At 40.9% G+C, this 25643-nt stretch overlaps 1 protein-coding gene across 1 annotated transcript in view; it reads right to left on the minus strand.

Annotated features, from left to right (window-relative positions):
* The window catches only part of SCFD1 (sec1 family domain containing 1), a 107591-nt gene that overhangs the window by 55966 nt on the left and 25982 nt on the right, over positions 1 to 25643 (minus strand). Inside the window, exons 11-14 of the mRNA XM_018554151.1 lie at positions 18501 to 18640; positions 18019 to 18109; positions 13521 to 13594; positions 13097 to 13178 (exon numbers count right to left, since the gene is read on the minus strand). Coding sequence (XP_018409653.1) covers positions 13097 to 13178; positions 13521 to 13594; positions 18019 to 18109; positions 18501 to 18640 — 387 coding nt within the window. The remainder of the gene's footprint in view (positions 1 to 13096; positions 13179 to 13520; positions 13595 to 18018; positions 18110 to 18500; positions 18641 to 25643) is intronic.

Here is a 25643-nt window from a genome sequence, read left to right on the forward strand (position 1 = left end):
GAAAGGGAAATAATATTATGGAAAGTGAGTGAAGTGGATGAAGGTCCACTTTCAGCCAGGTTTCTCAAACCTTGGAGGCCCAGTAGCCAGTGCTTAAAATGTTTTAAAGATTAATGTTTGCAAGGGCAAAAGCCACAATATGTCTAAAAATGCAGCTGTTTAACGATTGCGCGTACTTCACTTACAATTTTGAAAGAAGAACCCCAGGAAAACCCACGCACTGTAGGCGTTAAGTGTTCGTTTGTGTCTAGGTCAGGGGTAGGCAACCTTGGCTCTCCAGCTGTGCTGAAACTACAAATCCCCTCATGCTTCTCCTCTGGGAGTCATGCCAGTGGCTTGCAATGCCTTATGAGATTTGTAGTTTCAGGAACAGACAGCGGGAGAGCCAAGGTTGCCTACCCCTGGTCTAGGTGCTAAAAAGAAAAAGTTATAGTCACCAGACCATCAGAGCGGGCTTGTTGACCAGTGTCTGGAGCGTCTCTTCCCCCCGGTCTAAGGATCCTGGTGTCATCACACCCTATACACTGTGCATAGACGGGAGGACACCGAGGAGCATTCCATCTGTGCAGTGGAGGAGTAGGCACACTTCATTGATCACAGAAGCAGGGAGTCAGCTCGGATGGTCTGTTGAGTATAACTTTTTTTATAGCACTTAACGACAAAAATGAGCACTTAACCCTTGCAGTGCGGGGATAGCTCCACTGGAAGGGTTAATAAAATGTTAACTGGAGTTCTTCTTTAAGCTTGTAGTACATAAAATAGAAACTGTAAACTGCATTGCCTTTTTTTTTTATACACCCGACAGATTAGAGTCTCAGCCATGTCGCTGCACAGTCACAGAATACACTGCGGTAGTTTACAATAAATGGTTTTGCTAGGGTTAAGCATTTGGGGCCAACATATAGGGCAGCATCAAGCATATTAAGAAAGTATTTTTCTGACAATCTTTGGACAGTTGCTAGAAAAGTGGCTTGAAGGGAAAGGAATCACAAGAATCTCTAGCTCTAGCATTCAGATAACATACAACCATCTCCCCTTTCTCTGCAACCTCCTGATTTGTGGATTGCACTGGCTAGAGAGGTGTATCAGTGGACCTTGGATCAAAAAGGTCGACATTAAAATGACATTTTTAGCATTCCCAGGATCTTACCAGAAGACTGGTGAAGTCACATTCATCTAGTCACTGTAGGTGGAAGTTAGGGTGCAAGGCAAGTACATTTTTAGGTTTCTCATGGGGGAGCGGGGGGTTTAAGAAGTAATTTGACTGTTTTGATGCCAGGTTCACCAAGGGCTTGTTCACACCAAATGTAGACCAGATCTGCATGAGTTTCTGCACACGCAGTGCAGTGTTGTAACGCGTTTTTTGCCGCGTTCCGGGCTGTTTTTTTAAAGTTTAAAATGGGCTTTCAGTGCATTCCAGGGCATTTGCAGGCGTTTTTGATGCGTTTGCATGCGTTCCGGAGCAGGTGAAATAAAGCTTGCTGCAGTTTTTTTACATGCTCTAGAACTGAACGCTGCGGTGTGAACTAGAGCCCAAAATACCATTGGAATACATTGGATGCAGTTTTAATCCGGTCTTTAACTGCTCTGCTCCTGGAACGCGCTTGGCGTGAAAAAGCTCCTAGTAGAAGGTGACCTACCCCTAATAAGGCCTTCAGGGTTTCATTTTCATAATAATGGACCAAAATAGCTGGAACCTGTATAAAAGGGTGTCTTCATTTGTGTGTGCCTAGTGCAGCATGATCTCTAAATATTGCCCATTGCACTATTTATTCCATTTTCACCGTTCATTCAAATGAAGTCAACACAGGAAATGAAAGAAAAGGAACTGTAAATATTTATACTCAGTGTGCAGTAACAAAGGGTGGTCGAGCCACATTGTTTAAAAAAATCATTGCCACATATAACAAATACGCTTGGTAAACAACTGGCTTACAATTTACTGACCAGTGAAATATGTCATCAAATAGAAAGAAAAATACGTGTAAAGACCTTTATGCTCAAAAAGGCCTGAAAGAAGAACAGTTACAGGACTATTCACAAAAGGATGGAGAGTTTGGAGAAGACAGGAGAAGTGAACAATCTAGGACAACATAGCTGATTGTGAAAATTCTCCAATTCAGCTCACATTCCAGTTCAGCTATGTTGTCCTAGATTCTTCACATCTTCTGCCTTCTCCAAACTCTCCACCCTTTTGTGAATAACCCTGTTAGTGATTAAGTGAATTAGATATTAATTGCAACCAATTCTCTGTTCCTTTTTATGCACTCCAGCGATGGCTGCATGACATTTCACAGAGCAGATTTCCCACTGGTGATATCAATGGCCATGACCATATGTGTGTGTTAAAATAGTCACGTATAGTATCCAGAGGAAACTTGTGACCATGACAACACAAGAGCACAATTGGGAGACAGGTACAGAGTGTTGTCACCCTACAACAGGAAGTGTCCAAAGAAGGACATTCATGGCAAGACCAACATGAAAAGCTGCAGATTTTAAAATATTAAATATGATTTTAATATGTAAACATGTTGAACCGTATGGGATTTTGGTGACCGAGTTTATTTAACATTCTTATTTATATATAGTGCCGACAATTTACACAGCACTTTACTTACTGCACATTCACGTCAGTCCCTGCCTTCAAGGAGCTTACAATCTAAGGTCACCAGCTCACATACGAGGACCAATTTAGACAGGAGCCAATTAACCTTTCAGCACGTCTTTGGAGTGTGGGCGGAAACCGGAGTAGCCAGAGGAAACCTACACAAGCACAGGGAGAACCTGCAAACCCCGTGCAGATAGTGTCCTGACTATGAACTGGGTACCCCCGGTGCTGCAAGGCAGCGGTGCTAACCACTACACCACTGTGCTGCCCCCTGTGCTGAGTTTACACATACTTCAAATGACCTTACAAGGTAAAAAGAAACAGTTTCTTGTCCTCTATGGTTCACTTACAGAGTACTTTGAACATCTGGAGACATTGAAAGGGGATATAATGAACCAACACAGATCCTTGTAAACTAAAATATTAAAGCAAGATTAACTTAAAGACCTGGTATTGCCCAACATCTCTTTTCTTTATGCTGAGTTTCATAAACATGAAAAAATGGCTTTTTACAAAATGATGTGGAGTGGCGCTACATTGAGGCCAGGTGCACACTTGGGCGACCACGGGAACTGTGTCCCGGGACTGCGCGTCCATGTGCGGTTGCACACAGCATTTGCCACGCGGCTCCACTGATTATCAATGGGGTTACATCCGCGCTGAAATCGCTTCATGCTGCACATTTTTTCAGCCGTCATTGTGCGCAATTACACGGGCGGAATCGCGGCAGAAAATTGCACAATCTACCCTGCACGACTGGGGTGCCATTAGAAAAGAATGGCACGGTCAGCGCGATCAGCGGTGGTGTGCGGCAATCCCAGCGGTTAACTGCACGATTGCCGCGAGGTCATCGATCGCCCAAGTGTGAACCTGGCCTCACACTTGATGGTAACATGTATTTTGAGATCTCCGCAGCAGCAATCCTACAAATTCCTGCAGCAGGAATCCAAAATATGCCGTTGAGAAGTGGCCACTGTCACCTGTTCATGTTAAAGATGAGGTGACAGTGGCTACATTTGAAAGTGGCAGTCTGCCGGTACTCGGCATGTAATTGTATGTAAGGTACATGCGTACAGGGATACTGATGTATCCCACATGTAATCGTCTCACATACAGTTACATGCAGAGTGCCGACTGACTAACGCTTTTAAATGCAGCCTCTGTCACCTGATCATGAACTGGTGACGGCAGCCACTTCTAAACAGCATTTTAGGAATTCCTGCCACAGGACTCTCAAAACACTACTTTAATTAGGTGTGAATGAAGCCTTGATGTATGTAGAGTATGTGTTATGACTGTGCAAGTTATATTATACATAAAGACAAAGAATTGCAGTCTGTTAAACAGTAGGTATCATGAAAGTATGATGGGGGCAGCTAATCAGTTAAAGGTCAACTTCAAGCAAAGAGCCAAATACTCAGATTAAATGCATATAAAAGGGAAGCATTCTCTCTTCCAAAGGATTTGTATTTTTGTCTGTCCAGTTGTGAGATTCACACAGCTCTGCCCCACAGCACAGCTAGCTGGATTACAGGGTTAAGGAATATAACAGCATCTTCTGTATACCCCCGAACCTACCAACAGCAGACTGATGGACAATCGGTCTGCTCACCATGCTCTGTCCCCTTGACAGAATGCTTCTCAACACATTTACATGCAGCACACTTGATTAGCTACAAGTCCTGGACCTCACTCTCCCAGTCCCAGTGCTGCTGCATAGACTGAAGTCCAACAAAATTCAGGTACCTGTACTTCTTGCATGTTGTGCAAACAGCTAAATACTCAGATGATAATGCATGAAATGGAATAGGAAGCAATACTGGTTACAGTATCAAGATCTGGTGGAACAGACTGCAACCCTGAAAGGGTATTATGTCATTTTACATTGTAGCAATACGAGGTTCATTGGATTCAAACACGGTCGAGCTCCAGTGATTTGTGTTTATCTTGTACATTTTCAGAGTAGCTGCTAAAAGGAAACTGGTGTTTTAATGTTTCAGAAATGTAGCACTGAAAGAAATCTGGAGTGTTTTCAAGCAAGTTATCATTTCAATCAGGAATCAAACCCCTGAACGCATGTTTGAACTCAAGAACCACTCAGCACTATACAGAATATGGGATTTTACTCTTTGAACCTGGCCACCCAATCCACGACAGCGTGTAATCAAGAGACACCGCATGCACATATCTGGTTACAGTATCAAGATCTGGTGGAACAGACTGCAACCCTGAAAGGGTATTATGTCATTTCACATTGTAGCAAAGTTGCCAACAATTTAAACTAATTTCAAGGATGCTTTGCTGCCAAGCAATCATATAAAAAAAAACAACAACATGCTGTTCTTGTGGACATCCTGTGGTCATTCTTCATTATAACACCATCAGAGGTAAATGACAGTCATAACATGACCCTTTAGAATTTACATTTATTTGAGGGATTTGGTGTAGTGGTTCTAATCAGAATATCTGGGTACAAAGGATTTGTTAAAATGATGATTAAGGTAAATTGATTGGACTTTCTGACATAAGCACAGTTGCAGAATTCCCTGATGTTTGCAGTTAAAACATTTCTGATCCCATATTATTTTTTAAATTAATTCATTTGGTTATTTTTTTAATCTGAAAAAAAAAAAAAAATCCCAGTCCTTTTGTACCAATCCTTAACTTAGCAACAGATCACAAAAAGTTGATACACACACACACAAAATCCATCATTATAGAACTTGCAGCACTGCGAACATGCATGTACATATGCTCAGTGCAAATGGAGGCAAAAAACAAATGTTATAGGTATATTTTCTGTTTAGGTTGAATGTAATATCAGGAAAACAACACATTATGGCCATTAGGTGGAGCTGAGGAGAATAAAGTATTTACTTCCTATCCTGCTCAGCTGCATTTAGTCACTAATTATAACTATTTTTTTCTTTCAGATTGAATGTAATATCAGGAAAATAACACATTATGACTACTAGATGGTGCTGAGGAGCACAGAAAATACATCATTCTTTCTTATGCTCCTTAGCAGGGTAAAGTAGAACATTGTAACAAATCAGTATTGTCATTTAATCCACTGATTAGGTGAAATATGATTGGCTGCTAGGGCTTTTGCTCTCTGCGATCCTCGTTGCTCTGTTAACTGCCTTACATAAAGTCTAAAATTGATTTTTGGTGTATTTTCTAATTAAATGTTACTGTCAACAGTGCTACACAGATTTGGCGCTAACTATACACAAGTTTACTCTCACACCATTGGAAAATGAGTACATAAGCAAGGAAGTCATTAGGACAGCCTGGCAACTATTTTAGAACAATGTCACAAATTGGAATCTTTGTGCTTATCATAGGAAAGGTTCCTTTAAGCAAAAGGTGAAATGTCCTATTTACTGTACTGCTGTAATTGCTCATATGTAAGCTGTTGTAACTTATATTGGCAGTTCTTCTACAAAAATGTATATGAAGGCCCAAAAAAAAACAAAAAAAACCCCCAACAACATGCAATGAGAAAAAAAATGGAAAGCACTGCACCTTTAATGAGTACAGTGCTTTCTATCTTGTTCATTGATGTAATGGTACAAATATCTGTTGATATTATTCTACAAGATTTATATAGCGCCAATAGTTTGCACAGTGCTTTACAATTTAAGGAAGACATTACAATCACAATAGAATTCAAGACAAGATGGTAAGGAGGGCCCTGCCCCTGAGGGCTTACAATTTAAAAAGTAAAACCGGCCATACACTGCTCAGATTTTCGAAAGTTCTTTCTTTTGACTTTCTATTAGTTGATTGGGTCAAACCAACTATTCATTTTGACCATAGTGACAAAAAAGTCGAGGGAGCAGGATGGAAACTTTTTCTCGATCGAACGAAAGAGTGAATGTGGTTTTAGTTCGGGAGACTCCATTCATTCCAAAATCGAATGTCAAAATAAAAGTGTCTGATGGTATTATCGGGTGGTAAAGAAAGATCTTTTGTTTGTTATAGCCAGCTTAAGCCCGCTATGAGTGCACTTCCTGGTTTAGGATGACAATTCTGCAGAATACCTTTGGAATTCTCCTCAGTGTTGTCACCATTTACACTAAGTTGCCACCAAATTACAACGCTTTGTGCTCCCAGTGACACAGCACGGTCATGCTGGGGCAGAGGTTGGCCTCACTTCTACAATGGCCCACCTCCTCTCTCACAATCCAGTGGTTATGGGGATGCCTATGCTTGCCCAAGAAGCAGAATGATGGAGGAAGCAGCCATGTGACCGATTCCAAATATATCAATATTACATATAGTTCTGAGCAATGTGTTTACAACATGACAATAGTGTGCACTACAGCAGGCATATCAAACTCAGATTAAACATCAGCTCTGTCATGGTACCGAAGGCTGTGAGCCCACAGGCGAGCAGGTAGAGTGAATGTCCAGGGGTGCAGGGTCTAAAGGGCCAGCCAGTATTCCCCCAGGGACCCCTTTATGGAAATATGGACTTAGCTGCGTGCTGATCACAGGTAGGTTCACCCGTAAAACGCAGCCGAAGGAGAATGTGGAAGCATTCCGGCAGCACTGGCAAAGACAAGAGGGCAATGTAGAAGATGGAAATCCAGAAAACAGGTCAAAAGTCAGAGAGCTGATCTGTGCAGCAGTTAAAATATGAGAGAGATTGTGAGGCTGGACAGGCGGGGCCAATAGGCAAGGTATATTAACCATCAGGTGAAGCAGGTGACACCCATAGCTGCTAGCTCTGTGCAGCAAGGAAGCGATAACACAGCACCATGCTTATAGAACCACAGGTACCAGTGGAAAAACAGCAGAAGGTTGGTATGAACAAAAACACAAGCCTGTGTAAATATAGGTAAAATCAATTCCGCAAGGACAAATTGAGAGGACTAAACCTTCAAAGTGGCCACACCTACGGAATTCCAGAACTTCAGAAGACAACATTATAGTTAAAATTGCAACTCCCCATATTTATTCCCAGAAAAAGGGAACATTTCCTTAAGCATTTAGCTGCAAAATAATGTAAGGAAGTTTAACTTAGAAACCAGGAACTAGAAATCAGCTGGGGGTTCATTCATTTGTTCACCTTAAAGGAGAACCGCTCGCGGTATACTGAGCCTAGGGTGACGGGAGGACGCTAGTTTGTGTCCTCCCGTTACCCTAAGGAGAACTATGGGGAAAAGCCTTAACCCCATAGTTCTCCTTTAAACAAGGACCAAAGAGAAGGAGCGATGGCGCATGTGGCCCATAAAACACAGTTTGAGGTGGCTGCACTGCAGCAAAGCCAGAACCATCAAATATGGTTAACGTTGGTCTGCCATCTGCTTTAAATATTTTTATTTTATTTACTTGTCCTATAAACTGAAATTTTCATGATTAATGTGATCTACAAAAACAAGCCATATAAAGTTTAGTAGTAGTTTGTACAACTCTTATAATGCTTTCTACTTGTCTTTCTTGTTTTTCAGCTGAGTTCCATATTATTTTTAAACTGGAAAATACAAAAACACTCCCTTTTTTTGAACAAAATTTTCCACAGTAACATCATCTACAGTTTATTTGACAAACAAATTATCCTAACCAAGATCTCTGTCTAAAAACTTAAGAATAGCTGGGATAGGCAATTACAGCTGACACACAAACCATCAGGCAGGGAGTTGTGTTTTGACTTCCTGAGTGATCGGACATTTGCAGCTGCTTGTGTTGAGAGGCAATGTGCTACACTGGCAGCAAAATACGTATCATCTGTCTCTCATTCTCATATTTGTTTTGTGCTTTATGACCACTGCTTTCCCTAATGTTATCTAATCCAAAACCCATCATTTGTGAACAACGTGCCATGTTTTCTTCATCTGGTTTGATATTTTGAAAGTTTCATTTTTCTTCAGGATACATTAATACCATTTTGAAAAATGAAATGAAACTAATGAAGTATTAACTTTGACAGCATCAATGCAGGGGCACAATGAAGCATTGGTCTCTCCGCTGTAGCAGAATGATGGTTACAGAAAACAGCCTACTGGACAAGGTTATAGTAAACAGATCCTAAATCTGATCTCCATGTTAATATAAAATGCCAGTTTATACAGTTGTGTATGTTTAAAAAAATAAACATACAGCTGACTCGAGTACACAAATCTGTCATGATAACAGGTCTCTGTTGTCTGCTGCACAGCAGTATTTGGACTGAGCGAGGGAAGGGCTGCACTAGGAGCCATTCAGGCTCTGCTGCATGCACATGTGGTGAACATGCTGAAAGGTGGAGACAGTGAGTAGAGTTGATGATTCATCATTGTGTTGCTGCTCTTTCATTGTCCAATTAGTAAACTGCAGCTGGGAAAGTGACAAAAGTGTATTCCTTAAAGCTGAAACCCAGCCACATGGCCTGTACAGAGAGCAGAGCTGTGGGAGGGACCCAGCAGGCCCCACCCACTAAAGGCTGATTGCAAACAACCTCAGAAGGGGGCAGATATAAGACCAGTCTGCACAAGGAGAGACATCAGCAGTGCCTGGTCTTTGTTACAGGAAGCTCCTGCACAGAAGCATAGTTTTAGACTGGATTACTGTACAAAATATACATTATTCAAGTGAGTAAACACCTGCCTAATGTAAGCAGACAATACTTGCTTATCCCAGGGTCCAGCTTTAATTATAACAGAAAAAGTGGTGTCTCCCTTATGATTGCACTGTCTAGCATGGCTGAATGAATCACACAAAGTGTTGAACAGAATTAAACATTCTTTTCATATAGGTGGATTTTAACTACATATTTGGCTGTAGCTTTATGTATTTAACCTTTAAAGAAGAAGTCACACCTTTTATTAATTCCCACAGTTTAGTCACGTAACTCGATAGTGTATGTTGCTTTCTCTCCCACCCTTCTGTGTGCAGTAGAAACTGAGATACAGACTTTTGACAGCTCACTCCTCCTCAATTCTGACCACACGCTGCAAAATAGAGGGCTTCTTTATTGACAGCTCTGCACTTTTCAGCCACAAACGAGGTCACAAGAATGCAGAGGGAGGAGGCACACTCTCACAGGAATCAGCACAGGCATTGGAACTGGAAGGGGAGCCTTGTTTTGTGTCTGGAAAGTATAGGGACAATGAGAAAAAAAGCTGTAAATCAAGTGTCTATCTCCTTTGCAGAGCGTAGTCGGGAATGGAGAGGAGTAAAACTGTCAAAGTCTTTATCTCAGGTTTTAGATCACACAGAAGCATGGGAAGAAGCAACATATACTGTGGGAGTTAGGTGACAGGGCTGAGAAAAAATAATAAAAAAAGGTGAGACTTCTTCAAATCATTATTTTAAAACAATATTAACAACCATTTTTATATTTTGTTTTGTATATGTACACTCTACCTGAAGGTTATACATTTGTTATTTAACATTTGATTTAATGCTGCCTACAGCAACTAAATTGCAGCTAGCTAGGAAAAATCATATTAACAGACCATGTCGACAGACTACTCATTTTAACAATAACCTAGATTATAAAAGCATTTGACATTTTATGTACTTACATGTAAAAGACTCTTGTGTAGACAACCAACGGTTGAGACTGCTGACGGGTGCTGCCATCTTAGATGTAATATTGGCAGCCCCAGCAGAGTTGTCACTCAAGTAGGAGGAGGGGGCTTTATAAGGGAACTGACTTTTTTGTAGTAGTCAAATTTGCAAGCAAGTTCAGAGGAACATTGCAAGTTAAAACATTTTTATGGAAAGGATAAATGATGCAAGTAAGTACTTGAAATACTTGACTTTTCTGTGCTTTTACCTGTAATCTTGTAAGTTGGTGACAGGGCCTCTTTAACGGACTGCCATACAGTGCATCCCATACTGTCAAATTGCCTTAAGATCTATTTGGACAATCCCACAGGGTTTTGCTATTTTGCTTTGCTGCAGTATCATGCATGCCTGCCTGTGAAGCTGCAGCATCGTGCAGATTCTGCACTGCACCCTCATTATTTTGCACAAATACCTTAGAATTGTTATTATGTTGGGAGTTTTGCTGTGTCCTGTGAAGCTTTAATAACTTGTGGACTTTCCTGTGGCGCTGCAATATTATGCAGTCATTCAATGGAAATGGCATACTACTGTTTTGCTGCAGAGCATACCACAGACATTACTTCTGAACTGCGGAGCTTTGCAGAAAATCCTGTGATAGTGAAGCATTTTGCAGTCCAATCAGATGAGACTGTCATATCAGTAGGTAAATCCATGGAGCCATACTTAGGTGCTCCTTTGCCTGATGGCAAAAAAACATCATAGTTTAAACAAGGGTAGCTTCCAGTAAGACTAAACTACGGTATATAAAACTATACCCTCCACATGTGACGTATAAGAACACCACTACACTGGTAGTCTTGTGTTGCCAGACGGGAGTCTGCCATAAACTTACAGTTGAAGGCTAAAATCAGATACAATGAACATTGTTGTTTCAGCAGAGACCACAGAAAAAACAATTTTGTCACAGTAAAGCCAAATGGTGGTAAAACAGCTAAATGTTGGAGGAAATTCCTGCAATACATGTTTCCAGGCAGTAAATATGGACATTAGCGAAGTGAATTCTTTGCTCTGTCTTTCAGCTGCAAACAAACCATCCAGATTTTTTGGATAGACTAGACTGTGCTCTCCGCATAGGATTAGTCACGAACAGTGAAAAGACAGAACATCAAAGACAGAGTAAAGTTCAAGGCTGATATACAAAGCTTACATGCTCACGTTTTCTAGGAGAAATAAGGTAGCCACTAGAGGTGTACTGAAATGAAAATTTGAGACCGAAACCGAAAATATAAAAAATGTCAGGCCCAAACCGAAATTATTATTTTTTTTAACCTTTTTACATTTTTAAAAGTATTTTATTTTTACTTTGTTTTTCTAAACTTTTTATTTTGTATTCATTTTTATTTATTTATTTTTAATAAATATTTTTTCTTTTTTAACTTTACTGTTGGGGGCTTCGGGGAAATATCAGGGGTCTAAACAGAAATAGATAGAAAATGCTGTGTCCTCAATCTCTTTTTCTGCAGGCCCAGCACTGAATGAACGGGAATCCTCTATACCAGGGTCGCCCACTATTTTTCGTCTGGAGATCTACTTTTCAAATGACGAGCTCATTGAGATATACCAACGAAAAAACACCTGCATTCAGGGGCGCGAGGGGGCGTGGCGGTGCAAGAACTGGGGACACATAGTGCTGGACGAGCAGTGAGGGGAGAGAGAGGCGCCGGCTGTCAGATCCTGGCCGAGCGTCTCTCTCTCTCTCTCTCCTCACTGCTCTGCATTAGTTCTGTGACAGCGGCTCCGTCCTCCGCCCTCCCCCGCCGCCTGCTCCTTCACTTCTTCTCGGATCCCCGCTGGGGAGAGCAGCGGGGATCCAGAGAAGCGGCGGGGGGGGAGGGCATGGCGATCTACCAGTGTTCGCTAAGCGATCGACTGGTAGATCGCGATCGACCTTGTGGGCACCCCTGCTCTATACTGAGTGTTCCTGTTCATTCATAACTTGTGGATATGGTATAAGTTACTATGTACAAAATCATGAATGAATAGGAAGATAAGTTCCCATTCATAACTGGTACATAGTAACTTACACTATGTCCAGTTATGTACAAACATTCAGCGATCGCTGAATGTTTGTATATTGTTCTCCATCCTGACTCGTTGTCAAAGCTGAGCCGGCGGTGCCGGGGGGGGCTCTCCTGATCTGGGCAGAAGGCTAAGCGGGGCAGTGCGGGAGGAGAGCTCAGCCTCCTGTGACACCCTCACAGCTATCTCCTCCCCCGAACCACTCGGCTCCTGACAGTTTCCCTCCTCCATGCTGGACGCTGCGCTGTGTCAGAGGGGCCCCAGACCAGAGCCCAGTGTGGAGGAGAGAAACTAGAGATGCGCCGCAATTTCGGCCGAAAGATGGCACTTTCTGCATTCTGCCAAAAGCGCCATTTTTGGCCGATATGTTTCGGTGCATCCCTAGTAGCCACCAGCACTTTGGAAAAAGCTAGACCATAAAGACTAACAAAGCTATTACAAAAATGCAGATGTGGGTAGTATGAGTCTTTGTTCTGACCCTGGATGAGTGAGAGATATGGCAGTGACTGGGTAAGTCTCAATTGAATAAAGTCCCAAGTGAATTACTGACCAATTTCCTAGAAAATATACCTTAAACTTGCACCCTTTTCCCTGTAGACAACTGCGTAATGCACAAGTAAAGGTTTGGGTTCTGGTCACATGCCTGTGAAGGTATTATGACAATCACCATATTGCATTCTGTCCATAGCCCAGTACTGGAAGAAACGTACTGCATTTAGGATCTCACCCAATTTATCTCAGTGTGGATGGTAGGATTAGCCTACATGTGTGGCCAGCTCAAATGGAAATATCAATCCTCCATTCATTCCACACAAACATACCCTCTTCCACACTAGGAAAGTATAATAAAATAATTTGGCACTGTCTACTTTATGCGTGTGTTTGCATTTAAAGTTGACAACTGACCTTGATATGTTCCAGCACGGCAGTGGCTACATTAGTGTGCAGGTCGATGAGTCTTTTCTTCTCCAGGAGTTCAGGGAGCGAGCTAAGTAGACAGAACAAGAATGAGAAGGTTAATGCCTCGGATACTTTGCATACCATCTGTAGTCAGCCGATATGCTATATGTATTCTTGGAAAGAAGAAGCAAGTCAGATGTAAATATCCAGATTTTTCTCACACTCAGGTTTTCATGATTTATTTTCACAGAAGTCACAACACCTTTATCAAAAACACTCATTCACACAGATATCTACATGCAACTTCAGAATTAACGACAATAACCGTTTCCTGGACTCACATTTTAGTCCAATCTACAGAAAAAGCATACTTTTGGTAATAATATTATATATATTCCATTGCCAGCAATCTACAACAAGCTGTGATTACCTGACAGCAGATGTTAGCTTAGCTGTATTGTCAGACAACATGCTGATTGCACCTTCATCTTCTCCTTCCAATCCCTGAAAAAAATTGTAAGATCAATAGTTGTTGGAAGATAAACCTTTTTGCAAATATGTCTACTGTCATCATACAGAGATTTAAAGCTGAACTCAAGGCAGATATGAAAGACACAAATGAATGCAGCTCAGTACGTGTAACTACCTAGATTTCATCATCAGGTATCAATCTCTTACAGTCCTCTGTACAGTATTTAATCACCTTTTACCAGACAGGGAAGTGAAGGAAATTCTCCAAATGCTACACAGACAGAAGTAGACATGTTTTTGGTAAATTAAAGTAGGGAAAAGTTAAGACCCCTTTCAGAGTTTTTTGTTGTTGTGTGTTTTTTTCCGGTTGCAGTTTTGCCCTCACTTCCTGTTTGGCAAAACGTTGTCTCCAAAACAGAAAGTGAGAGGAGATCTCTATAACAGAGCCCCAGATAGCAGAAAAACCATTGGAGTTCTGACCTTTCCTTACTCCATTCAAAACTTCAATAAATAGTTTTGTCTATAGCTACGCTTCAATGAAACATGTAGAAAAGCCAATGCTTGGTGTGCAATAAAAATAATGGCTAATCCTTCTAAATGTGTCAAATTACTAACAATCTGGCAGTCCTGGATCAATCATACCCATCCAAACACTTTGACCCCATAAGTTTATATCTTTAATCCCTACACTGGAACTAATCATTACTAGATTCCCCTGGGTGGGAGAGATTGTGACAAGAACCCTATGCCCCTCCCTCCTTCTTTCCCACGCCACACTTTTTATTTATTTTCTTATTTCTCAATTTTTCTTCCTCTTCTTTTTTCTTGGACTGTTTGTTCATGTAGTTTTAAAATTATTTGGGTATTATATATTGCGTATTACCTACATTTATTGTTTAAATATGTCCGAACTGTGCTGTATGGAAACTATACCCTGCGTTGTATCGTTATGCACAATAACCTAATCTATATTTCCTGCATTTACCTGTAAAAATTAAAAACTTATAACTCTTCCGTCCAGCATATAGATCAGCCTTTCTCAATCAGGGTGCTGTGGGGTGCCTTAAAGTTTTTTTCAGAGTCATGCCTTCCCATGTTGTTGGCAGGCTGGCCGCAAGCAGCAATGAAATTAATGAGAGCTAATACAGGGGTGAGATCAATTCAGAAAAGATAGACATTTGCCTGTATCTAGGCCTGCTCCGCTTCCCACCCTCTGCCATAGCTGTGATTCCTGATGTAAAGGGGAAACTGAGGACTCTTATGTGAAGGGGGAATCCTTATGTAAACAGGGGGACTCTGTATGTAAAAAGGGAATTCTGTATCTCACATTTTTCTGTTTTTGTGTAGGGTCCCACTTAAAATCCACACCAGTTCCCTATCTGGGATTAGGCCATATCATTTTTACATCTTAGGCTGGTGTGACTCTGGATTTTGCATACTTTTAAAGGGTGCCATGACTGGACAAAGTTTGAGAAACACTGGTATAGATGGACAAATGCCATGTGCTCAGCACTACCACCACTAGATGGTGCTGAAGAGCTTAGGAATCACCCCCAAAGTGTTGCCCAATTTAGGCCTCGTGCACATGCGCAGAACAAACGCCACTTGTAGGGGCAGCCCAATTTTATCCAATGTGTCCATGCACATTGTGGCGTTTAGATCCATATTTTAGAGCACTGTTCAGGGGCATAAAAATAAATGTGCCAAACCTGCGTTTGGGTGGGAAGTTAGGATAAATGAATATTCTTGCCAAGAGAATTAGTTAATCTTGTACGCACATGACTTAACACCAAAATGCGGGGGGTTTTTTGCTATGGATTTTCCTGCCAGCTTCCGGGAGAAAGATCCAGCATAGATGTGATTATTGTATTATGTCTGTGTGCATACTGATCTAAATTCTCTCGCTTTGGAGAAAAGGCATGCCATATGAGCATAATATGAACTATACCTAATGCCAAATGCAAACCTGTAATAAACAGAAATGCTCAGCAGTCAGGGCTCATCAACTAAAGTGTAGACAGTTAACGTTGTGCAAATCACTTACTTGTGTTCTGACAATAAAATAAAAATTACATTTCAGTTATCAGTAACCATATTAGAGGTTTTCTTCTTAAAAGTAACAGAGACAACTGCACTGTTTAGTACAGAGCGGTCTAACAACTCGTACTCACCCTGCTGGTCTAATCTGTTACACAACCCATTAGCTTGAGTTATGGAACACAGAGAAACACATTGCAAAATATAACTTCATAAAAGTTTGCAAAGATATGTTACAAAAGGTAATGTATACAGTAATATTGTTGGTAAATGTTTTGCAATAAAACAACATACTGCAAACTTCTGAAAAAGGACATTTGTATGGCACTTTGGTCTTTTTGGCTGATTTTTGACACACTTGTTAGAAATACTGTAGTAAGTTATATATCTGAATGTATAGGAGACACATTAACTCTGTGAAACTCCTATGAAAATATTGCCCACTGACAGGGGATTTAGGATACAACTTGTTCAAATTATGTGAATAACTTATACTTAAGATACATGTACATCTCACTTGGCAAAACATTTTAAATTGTATGCAAGAGGAAAGAATTAGTGGTGGGAGGAGCAGATGTTGTCCATTAGGTGAACCGATATGGGGTCCTTTTGACCCCCTTACCAAATAAATAAATTGCTTCAAAAAGGTTAATAAAAGTTATCATGAGTCCGGGCTACCTAATATCTAATCGCCAGGCAGATCATGGTTCAATAATTAGTAGTGTACTTTTTAATAATGTGAATGGAAGTGTGGCACATAATGAGGCACGATTACCAGCTTCATCACTTAATATAATCAATTATCTATAAGGAACTATTTTTCTATTAGTTATTATATTTCCTATTATTCAATTGGTGACACTGAATGACATGAATGATTTTAGCTCATAATACACTGGGCACCCATCCACAAGAATGAACAGTACACTGCTATTTATGTATTAACTGTCTCAAAGTAAGTCAGCATTGTAGTGAAATGGTATAGTCCAAAGGACACATATACCACTTCACATAGCACAAACCCCAGATGCGCAAAGTGTACAGTATAGCTAAAGATTAGAGTAGAAGTGTGTTCATGGATGGCCAGAGAGAAAGGGAGGTTGTTCTTGTATGTTGCTGGCTGTGGTGGAACAGGATGACAGCAGGAACTCTGTGTTGCTGGATGGTGAGGGATAGAAGGAGAGGAGGACCTGTGTGTTGCTGGATGGTGGGGGATAGAAGGAGAGGAGGACCCGTGTGTTGCTGGATGGTGAGGGATTGAAGGAGAGGAGGACCTGTGTGTTGCTGGATGGTGGGGGATAGAAGGAGTGGAGGACCCGTGTGCTGATGGGTGGCTGGGGAGAGAAGGCCAGCAAAACATATGTACAGCTGTATGGGAAACAATAGAAGGTCAGCTAGATCCTGTGTTTTTTGATGGGTAGGGAGAGGAGGCGCCATACGTGTTGTCACTTCAAGCACCAACCTCTTACTCAAGGTCTGTACTCTGCATGGAGTGCAGGTGATTTTGTATTATAGATTCATATACACCTTACTGGCACATACAGTACACGAATCTGTCGCAAGCTCCACCATTTGTCGATCCACAAGAATGAACAGTACACTGCTATTTATGTATTAACTGTCTCAAAGTAAGTCAGCATTGTAGTGAAATGGTATAGTCCAAAGGACACATATACCACTTCACATAGCACAAACCCCAGATGCGCAAAGTGTACAGTATAGCTAAAGATTAGAGTAGAAGTGTGTTCATGAATGGCAAGAAAGAAAGGGAGGTTGTTCTTGTATGTTGCTGGAGGTGGTGGAACAGGATGACAGCAGGACCCCTGTGTTGCTGGTTGGTGAGGGATAGAAGGAGAGGAGGACCTGTGTGTTGCTGGATGGTGAGGGATAGAAGGAGAGTAGGACCTGTGTGTTGCTGGATGGTGGGGGATAGAAGGAGAAGAGGACCCGTGTGCTGATGGGTGGCTGGGGAGAGAAGGGTGGCTGGGGAGAGAAGGCCACAAAACATATGTACAGCTGTATGGGAAAGAAGAGGTCAGCTAGATCCTGTGTTTTTTTTGATGGTTAGGGAGAGGAGGTCAACTAGATCTGCAATCTGATGTATGGGAGGGAAGAGGGAGAATAGGTTTTAGAGGAGACTGTAAGAAAGTACTAAGGAAGTGAAAGGACCTCTGTAGCCTGATCTAAGATTGCTACGTCTCACAACATACCACACATTTTCCAAATGAATTTTGGATTCTTCTGAAGTGCATTTGCCTGCAGGGTTTATTCAATTAAAAGGCAATACTTGAATACATTATGCTCCAGTCACGTGCCTACTTTTAGGGTCTCAAACAGCACCAATTTACCACTAAAATGGAAAACATAAAAAAGAAACCCACTGTATAATACATACATGAAAGTGACTGAAAACTCCTTACCATTATAGTTTTTAGTCTTTTAACTTCATCTTCTTGATTGCGGTAAGATTCCAGCTCTTGCTGCACTGATTCAGCAACTTCAGGAAAGGGGCTATGGAGAGTAACAGAGATGCTTCTTAGATTGTTTTTTATCATTTCGCTAGTAGACACAGGGTGCGGTGGGCCAGAAGAACCACTTCCTCTAAGGCGCAGAAATGTACAGTACACCTTTCTTAAACCAGAAGGTGTTTACATGTCATCATTATCCTAAAGTAAGGAATATATTCTTTTTTTAAAAGATTTGTGTTGGAAGTGATGCAAATACCTCGTTTTAAAAAGGCACACTATACTTTATTGAGTGTATTATAAAATGTTGGGATTTTAGGCATGAGCACTAGGTGTTCATACAAAATCATCATGCAAAGACTTGTAACTGTAACCTAAAACATTAACTACCACAACAGAAAAAAAGTAAAGAAAGGAACTGGTATATCTCAACACACCTGCCTTTGTGTTTTTGCCAGAACCTATCAGCCACTGTTAAATCGTAGGATTTTATGTTCTTTTTCTTTGGCCGGGCTCCAGAAGGACTACTTTCTGTTGCTTGGGTCTCTTGTAGATCGACTCTGTTAAGGTGAAAATCCTGCAATAAGATGAAGACATGAAAGTTAGGTCTGTTACAAAGCATGTGAAAACGCAACAGGCCATGAATGTGTCAGCCTATGATCACCATAAGTAACAAATATACTGTATATGGGCAAATTCAGAGAGCCATTTGTGACTAATTTCTGTAGATGTAGTTGGAGGCCTTGTACAAAGTTCATGAAATGAGCGCGACATTTTCATTGTTAGTACAGACGTATGTGACAAATTGAAGTAATTCTTATTTGCAACAGTTTTACTATCAGTCACTATTGCTGAAACATATTCATAAAGAAACACCGGCATATCAGTGATAAAGTAGAAGTAAAAAGGACCGCTTTCATTTTGGAGTACATTGTGTGAAAGTTCTGTCAGATTTGCGACAGATTCATATACACCTTACTTACACATACAGTACATGAAGCGGTCACAAGCTGCGCCATTTGTCGATCTGCAGCGAGAACGATTTCTAACGTATCTATGACACTCTTCATGTCTTTCACACATAGCGTTTCACAGCCATGGCCAATGATGATATGATGGCTGGACACAAGCAGAGGTCCATTGTAGCCAAATCTGTCTACTAATACAAACGCAATTAATCTATGCATGACATGCCATAAACCAACCCATGACAGGGACTGTGCGTTAGGAATCGGTGGAACCTGATGAGTAGATAAGAGTTTTTCCCTATCAATGGCTCTCTTGCTGTGTGTCTTCAATAAAGCCCAGATGTGTGCCTAGGACATACTTGTCCTATTATGGTTTCTTCTAATCTAGTTGTTTATTTCTGCAGATTCTTTAGTTATTACTGGCTTTCATGGCTGTGCCATACTATTTTCATATTTTTTTACATGATAGCTTTAGCTGAAGATGTTCAAAGTTTGAGATAGATTATATTAAAACAAAATAAAGCTAACCATGATTGGTGCTTATCTAAAACTGTATTTAGGACTTATTTTGCCAGTTTCTTAGTCTTCATGATGCATGTTCTATAACAAACTCTGGGACCTTCCAGAAACAGGCAAATGTATTCTTGAATCATGTGACGCTTTAATTGCGCACAAGTGGACTCCATTCTTATATGATTTCTGATGGCGCAACCGCCAGAGCATATTTAAAGAAGAACTCCAGGAAAACATTTTTATTAACCTTTGCAGTGGGGTAACCCCATGCACTGTAATGGTAAAGTGCTTGTTTGTGTCTAGTTTCTAAAAAATATATATATATCTATATCTATATCTATATATAGATATCTATATCTATAAGATGCGGCTGGGACCGGCATGGCTCTGCGACAGGAGATCAAGGGGAGATCAGTACAAGATCTCCCTTTGATCTACTCTCCAGTACCGGAATGCAGGAAGTGATGTAAATTGAATCACTTCCTGCATTCAGTGTCACTTTCCAGATACAAAAGCTGATGAAGCAGATCTCTGCTTCATCAGCTTCTCTGGGGGTCCCTAGGTGACATCAGGGGTCTTGGAGACCCCTGATGTCTTCATAAAGAGGACCTGTGATGTAAATTGTCTATCACATGGGGGGCTTCTTAGCCCCCCCCCCCATGTGTCATCAATAAAGTTGTGTAAAAAAAAAATAAAAAAAAATTAAAGAATCATAAAAAATAAAGAAGCATTAAAAAAAGTCCTCTGCCACCCACATACACATGCGTGGGGTGCGCCTACATGCAAAAACAATTGCGCCTATTGTGCCGCACATGTTACATATCACCGCGAACGTTGGAGTGTGAGCAATAATTTTAGGGCCACTAATTACTGATAACACTAAACTGATGAGCGGTAAAAACATTTTAAGCGCTGCCTATGGCCAATTTTCAGTGTGGTCGTTTTTTTGTGATTTTGCGGGCGCACACAATTTTAAGGCTTGGCTTGTTTGGTGTTTATTTACCCGACATGACCCTGTCTTATATTTTACCCAAAATATGGGTAAGAATAGATGTTTTATAACATAACGTAGGAAAAACATTTTTTTATTCGAAATTTACGGTACTTTTTTCATTATATAGTAAAAAATAACCCACCAAGGGTTAATAACATTTTTAACTGAAGTTCTTCTTTAAGGATTTCACAGCAATAGGAGTGAATACCTATGCAACCAAAACTTCTAGCTTTTTATTTTGCAATAATGTAGAATAATTTTTCTTACACTTCCACATTATGGACCAATTTGCATAGATCAGTGCCATAGAACCCCCCAAAATTTTTTATTTCAGCTCTAGACTTGAACACAAAATGTGTAATGGTTCAACAGGGTGAATGCTTATGTCAATCATTTTACATGATTTTATGGCCAAAATCAAGAAGAGCAAATGATCTTTCAGAAGCCTGAGGTCTGCTTACAATTAGACAATTCAGTCCATTTTTAAAACAGAGCATTTGATGCAGCTGAGAAGGAAATCCATTTCATTCTTGATTACCATATTACTCTTCTATGAGCTATAGTACAAGCATATAGCACTATGACCATAAGAGATCTCTACTTTAAAACTGGCCATACACTAAGAATTTTCTCATTCAGTCCCTCAGACTGAATGAGATCACCCAATTCCCCCATCCAAGCTAAAGTGAATGGATGGAGGAACCTCTTTTGCTGGCTATTGTATATTGACAAGCGGCAACTGCAGATGTTAGAATACCTGAACAGCGGGGAAAATGGACGGAATTAGATCTGTGTACGGCCAGTTTAAGCCATGGCTGGTTGAAAGTTTTGGCAGATATAGTGTATATTCTTGGATGGTAGAACCTGACCTACAATTCATTAATAGCAGTGAAAAAAACATATCTGATGTTTTCCCAGCAGCTGCGCATTTAACTTTCTCCCAGCTATCTAATATCTCTTAAAACAGGTGAAAGTTATGCTTTGGCAAGGGCCAGGCAACAGCACACATCCCCTCATTTACTGCCCGAAAGACTGAATGGCAAGCAGTCGGCCAAGCTATAACATCAAAGAGGAAGGGCTATATTAGCTGTGTCTTAAAAACTGTTGTATAGCAGCATGTGTGTTGGACGTGTGCACTTGCATTGGTATAGTATGTTAACATGCATTGCATTTTATTTTTTACACTCAGCTATATAAAAAGGTATTGGTTCTGCCTTGCGTTGATGGTTAAACCTGCATTGTGTTGCATTGCATTGAAAAAAAAAGTAAAGCCTGCTGACATAAATGCAACGCATTAGTGTGAAATGCTCCCATTCACACCCATTCATTTTTAGATGCCCTTGCGCTGCAATCTGTTGAAAAACAGATGCCACCGCATCTGGTGTGAGTGGGGCTTTACACTGCATTCATTTTCTTTTTTTAGGATAAGTCCATTGATTTGTATAAAATACCTGTTGATCGTGCCAAAAATGCAGTGTCCTTTTCACTTCCTATGAGTGAATTGAAATCTCAAAAAATTGTATTTGCTTTCTCAGCTATCTACTGTAAATTACACCCTCCCCCCCTCCCAATGTAACAGAGAAGAAAAGGAGGAGGTGTTTATAGTCCAAATCAGGAGAGAAGCCTAGGGTGACAATTCTCCTACTCCTTAGATACAGTAGAGGGATTGAGTGTATACACGCCAGGACCGGAATTGTTATACTGGCCAGATCACCAGGTGAAAATAAAGGAAAACAGTCTGGAAAAAAGAAAGCTAATGCAGCTGTGACATTTAAAGACCGGTTAGCTGCAATATATTATAATTTTGATTTGCAGCTTAGATATGCTTTAAGAAAAGTTTTGCAAATTCTATTAAATGGGAAAGAAAGGGGGGCGTGGCCTGGACACGATGGTGGAGAGTCGCACTTAGGCTGAGCTCCGTCTGGACCCACTGCATCCGCACCCATCCGACCTGATTCCAGCAAGCCGGCTACCACTGAACCATGGCAGGGAAGCGGAAGACCTCCACAAAGCTGCCAAAGACCCCAAAACTGCCGAGGGGATCGCTGGAACACTTCCTCCGCGATCGGCAGACATGCGACCGGTCCGCAGCCAAGATGGCGCCCGGCAGTACCCATGCTGCCGGCTCGCCCTCAGGTATGCCTCGTCCCACACCGATCCCCCCACTCTTCCTAGACGGTGACCCCCAAGGCCCGGGTGGATAGGGAAAGAAAGTGGATATTATGCCAAAGCTAGAGCGCTGGAACTGTAAACTTTATTTTCACTGTCTTGGAATTGGCCACAATTCTGGTATATAAAGTAGAAAACTGGGATAATGATGATGGCAGAACAACTGACATACTCTAAAAACAGAATATGCCCCATTATGAATACTGTATCTTCTGTTTCAAGTATTTTACAAAAGTCACAATAAAGAAGAATTGCACCTTTCACAGCAACGTGAACACAAGTGCAAAGCCCCAGCAAAAACAGCCGTACAAGTTTTCCTGTCTGAATTCAATACACTCCATTTCTCCCCGTGATCCTTCTGGATCGTGCTCTGCTCAATCACAAAGATTTTTCTCTAGCAGTCATCTTATTACTACTTTACATGCTGTGAATGCACACCAAAAGGAGGATATATTCAGTGTCAGCTTCTATTACATTTCAAAAGTGGCAAATGGTTTATAGTGCCCTGCTCACTCACTTATAGAATACCAGAGTTCTGACAGATAATACCCCACCCACACAGATACTGAACCTTACACCGCAGACATGAAGACAATTTCAAGCAGATTAACACCAATGACAAGTCTAAGCGGTAAGGGAGTGCTACACATGGCCTAAAGGGGCTTTCCACAATTGCCGAAACATTTACATCACCAGGCAATACAAGGCATACTGTATTGACTATTGTTTATATAGCATGTGCTATACAGATATACAGACACTGATACATTTATTGGCACCCTTCCAGGAAAAAATTAACCCACAATTTGCTCTGAAATAACTTGAAACTGACCAAACTAAGTGGCAGCCATCATTGTTTATTCAAGGTTTTTTTTTTTTTTATTCAACCAGGGCTGCAAAAACTAATAGATAGAATTGATAATACAGGCAAGTCCCTGGGTTACGAATAAGATAGGTTCTGTAGGTTTGTTCTTAAGTTGAATTTGTACTGTATGTAAGGTGGAACAGGTACATTTTTTAAAATGTAACTCCAGCCAAAAAAAAAATAGTTTTTTTTAGATAACATAGGGAAGGGTTAACCCCCTGTAAAGTTTGTTTTGCTGTGTGTGTGCCCCTGTTCAGAAGATTTCACCTCACTTTCTGTCCCTGTGACAATTGGATTATGAAAATTTTGGATTGTCATGGAAACAAGGATTGGTGATAAAGCTTCAGTAGAGACACCTTTTTTTCCCATAACTTTTACAGGAGTGAATTTCCCTTCCTAGGGGTAGATTTCCTTTCACTTCCTGTTGTCTCAAGCACAGGAGGCGAGATTAAATCTTTCTGAGGAGGATTCAGGCAGCATTAAAAACCTCAGTGACCCGGAAGAAGAGGCGGACACCCCTTGTCTGCATGTCTAACAAGAGCCTACTTCCTATAATGTATGTACAGTACTAGGAACCAGACACAAAAAGGCAGGCACTCCTCGTTGGCAGAAGCGTGGTAGCACCAGGGCTGCAAAAACTAATAGATAGAATTGATAATACAGGCAAGTCCCTGGGTTACGAATAAGATAGGTTCTGTAGGTTTGTTCTTAAGTTGAATTTGTACTGTATGTAAGGTGGAACAGGTACATTTTTTAAAATGTAACTCCAGCCAAAAAAAAAATAGTTTTTTTTAGATAACATAGGGAAGGGTTAACCCCCTGTAAAGTTTGTTTTGCTGTGTGTGTGCCCCTGTTCAGAAGATTTCACCTCACTTTCTGTCCCTGTGACAATTGGATTATGAAAATTTTGGATTGTCATGGAAACAAGGATTGGTGATAAAGCTTCAGTAGAGACACCTTTTTTTCCCATAACTTTTACAGGAGTGAATTTCCCTTCCTAGGGGTAGATTTCCTTTCACTTCCTGTTGTCTCAAGCACAGGAGGCGAGATTAAATCTTTCTGAGGAGGATTCAGGCAGCATTAAAAACCTCAGTGACCCGGAAGAAGAGGCGGACACCCCTTGTCTGCATGTCTAACAAGAGCCTACTTCCTATAATGTATGTACAGTACTAGGAACCAGACACAAAAAGGCAGGCACTCCTCGTTGGCAGAAGCGTGGTAGCATTACAACTACTAAAATGCTGTGCGATACACTTTGGCTGCATCCTGGGACCTCCTGCTGTACAGTAATAGCCTCCATTTGTATGCAAGTTGGATGTTTGTAACTGCCTGTAATCGATAAAAAGAATTGTTGTGAACGATTCTCATTATCGATTAGTTGATTCCAAAATACAGCAACCCTAATCCTGCTGCTCTCCCAGGCATGTATCAGCAGCGAGCATCAGAGGAGAGATACACCAGCTGTCAAAAAAAGTTTGAAAAAATAAAAAAGGTTGATCAAATAAATTTAAAAATACCAAAAAAAATATATATATATTAAGTCCCCCGCCCAGCGAATGCGCACATATGAATGTAAACACAAGTCAGGTGCATCTACGTACAAAAATTACGTCGGGATCTGTACCGGCTGTGGTGTGGCTCTGCGCTCTCAGCATATAGCGGGCAATAACCCGCTATATACAGAGTTTTGGGTCACTGGAGGACATTAGTATATGTCCAAAAAAGGTTAAGCCATAGTTCTCTTTTATTTTTTTACCAGAAAATCGAAAAAAATCAAAATCGGCCAACTAATCAATTATGAAAATGATCGTTAGTTGAAGCCCTAGATTCAACAAAATATTTTAAATAATAAATAGATCAAAAGAAAATGGCATGGACAAGAATGATAGAACCCATAACCTAATATTTTGTTGTACAACCTTTAAAGGCAATTACTGCAAACAAGCGATTTCTGTAGCTCTCAGCATGACATCTGCACCTTCCAACAGGTAGTTTGCTCATTCTTCTTGAGGGTAAACTGCTCCAACCGTTGCAGGTGCCTTCTCCAGACTGTATGTTTCAGCTCTTCCCA

The sequence above is a fragment of the Nanorana parkeri genome, unplaced genomic scaffold (assembly GCF_000935625.1).
Source record: "Nanorana parkeri isolate BGI_ZX_2015 unplaced genomic scaffold, ASM93562v1 scaffold144, whole genome shotgun sequence".
Taxonomy (NCBI): domain Eukaryota; kingdom Metazoa; phylum Chordata; class Amphibia; order Anura; family Dicroglossidae; genus Nanorana; species Nanorana parkeri.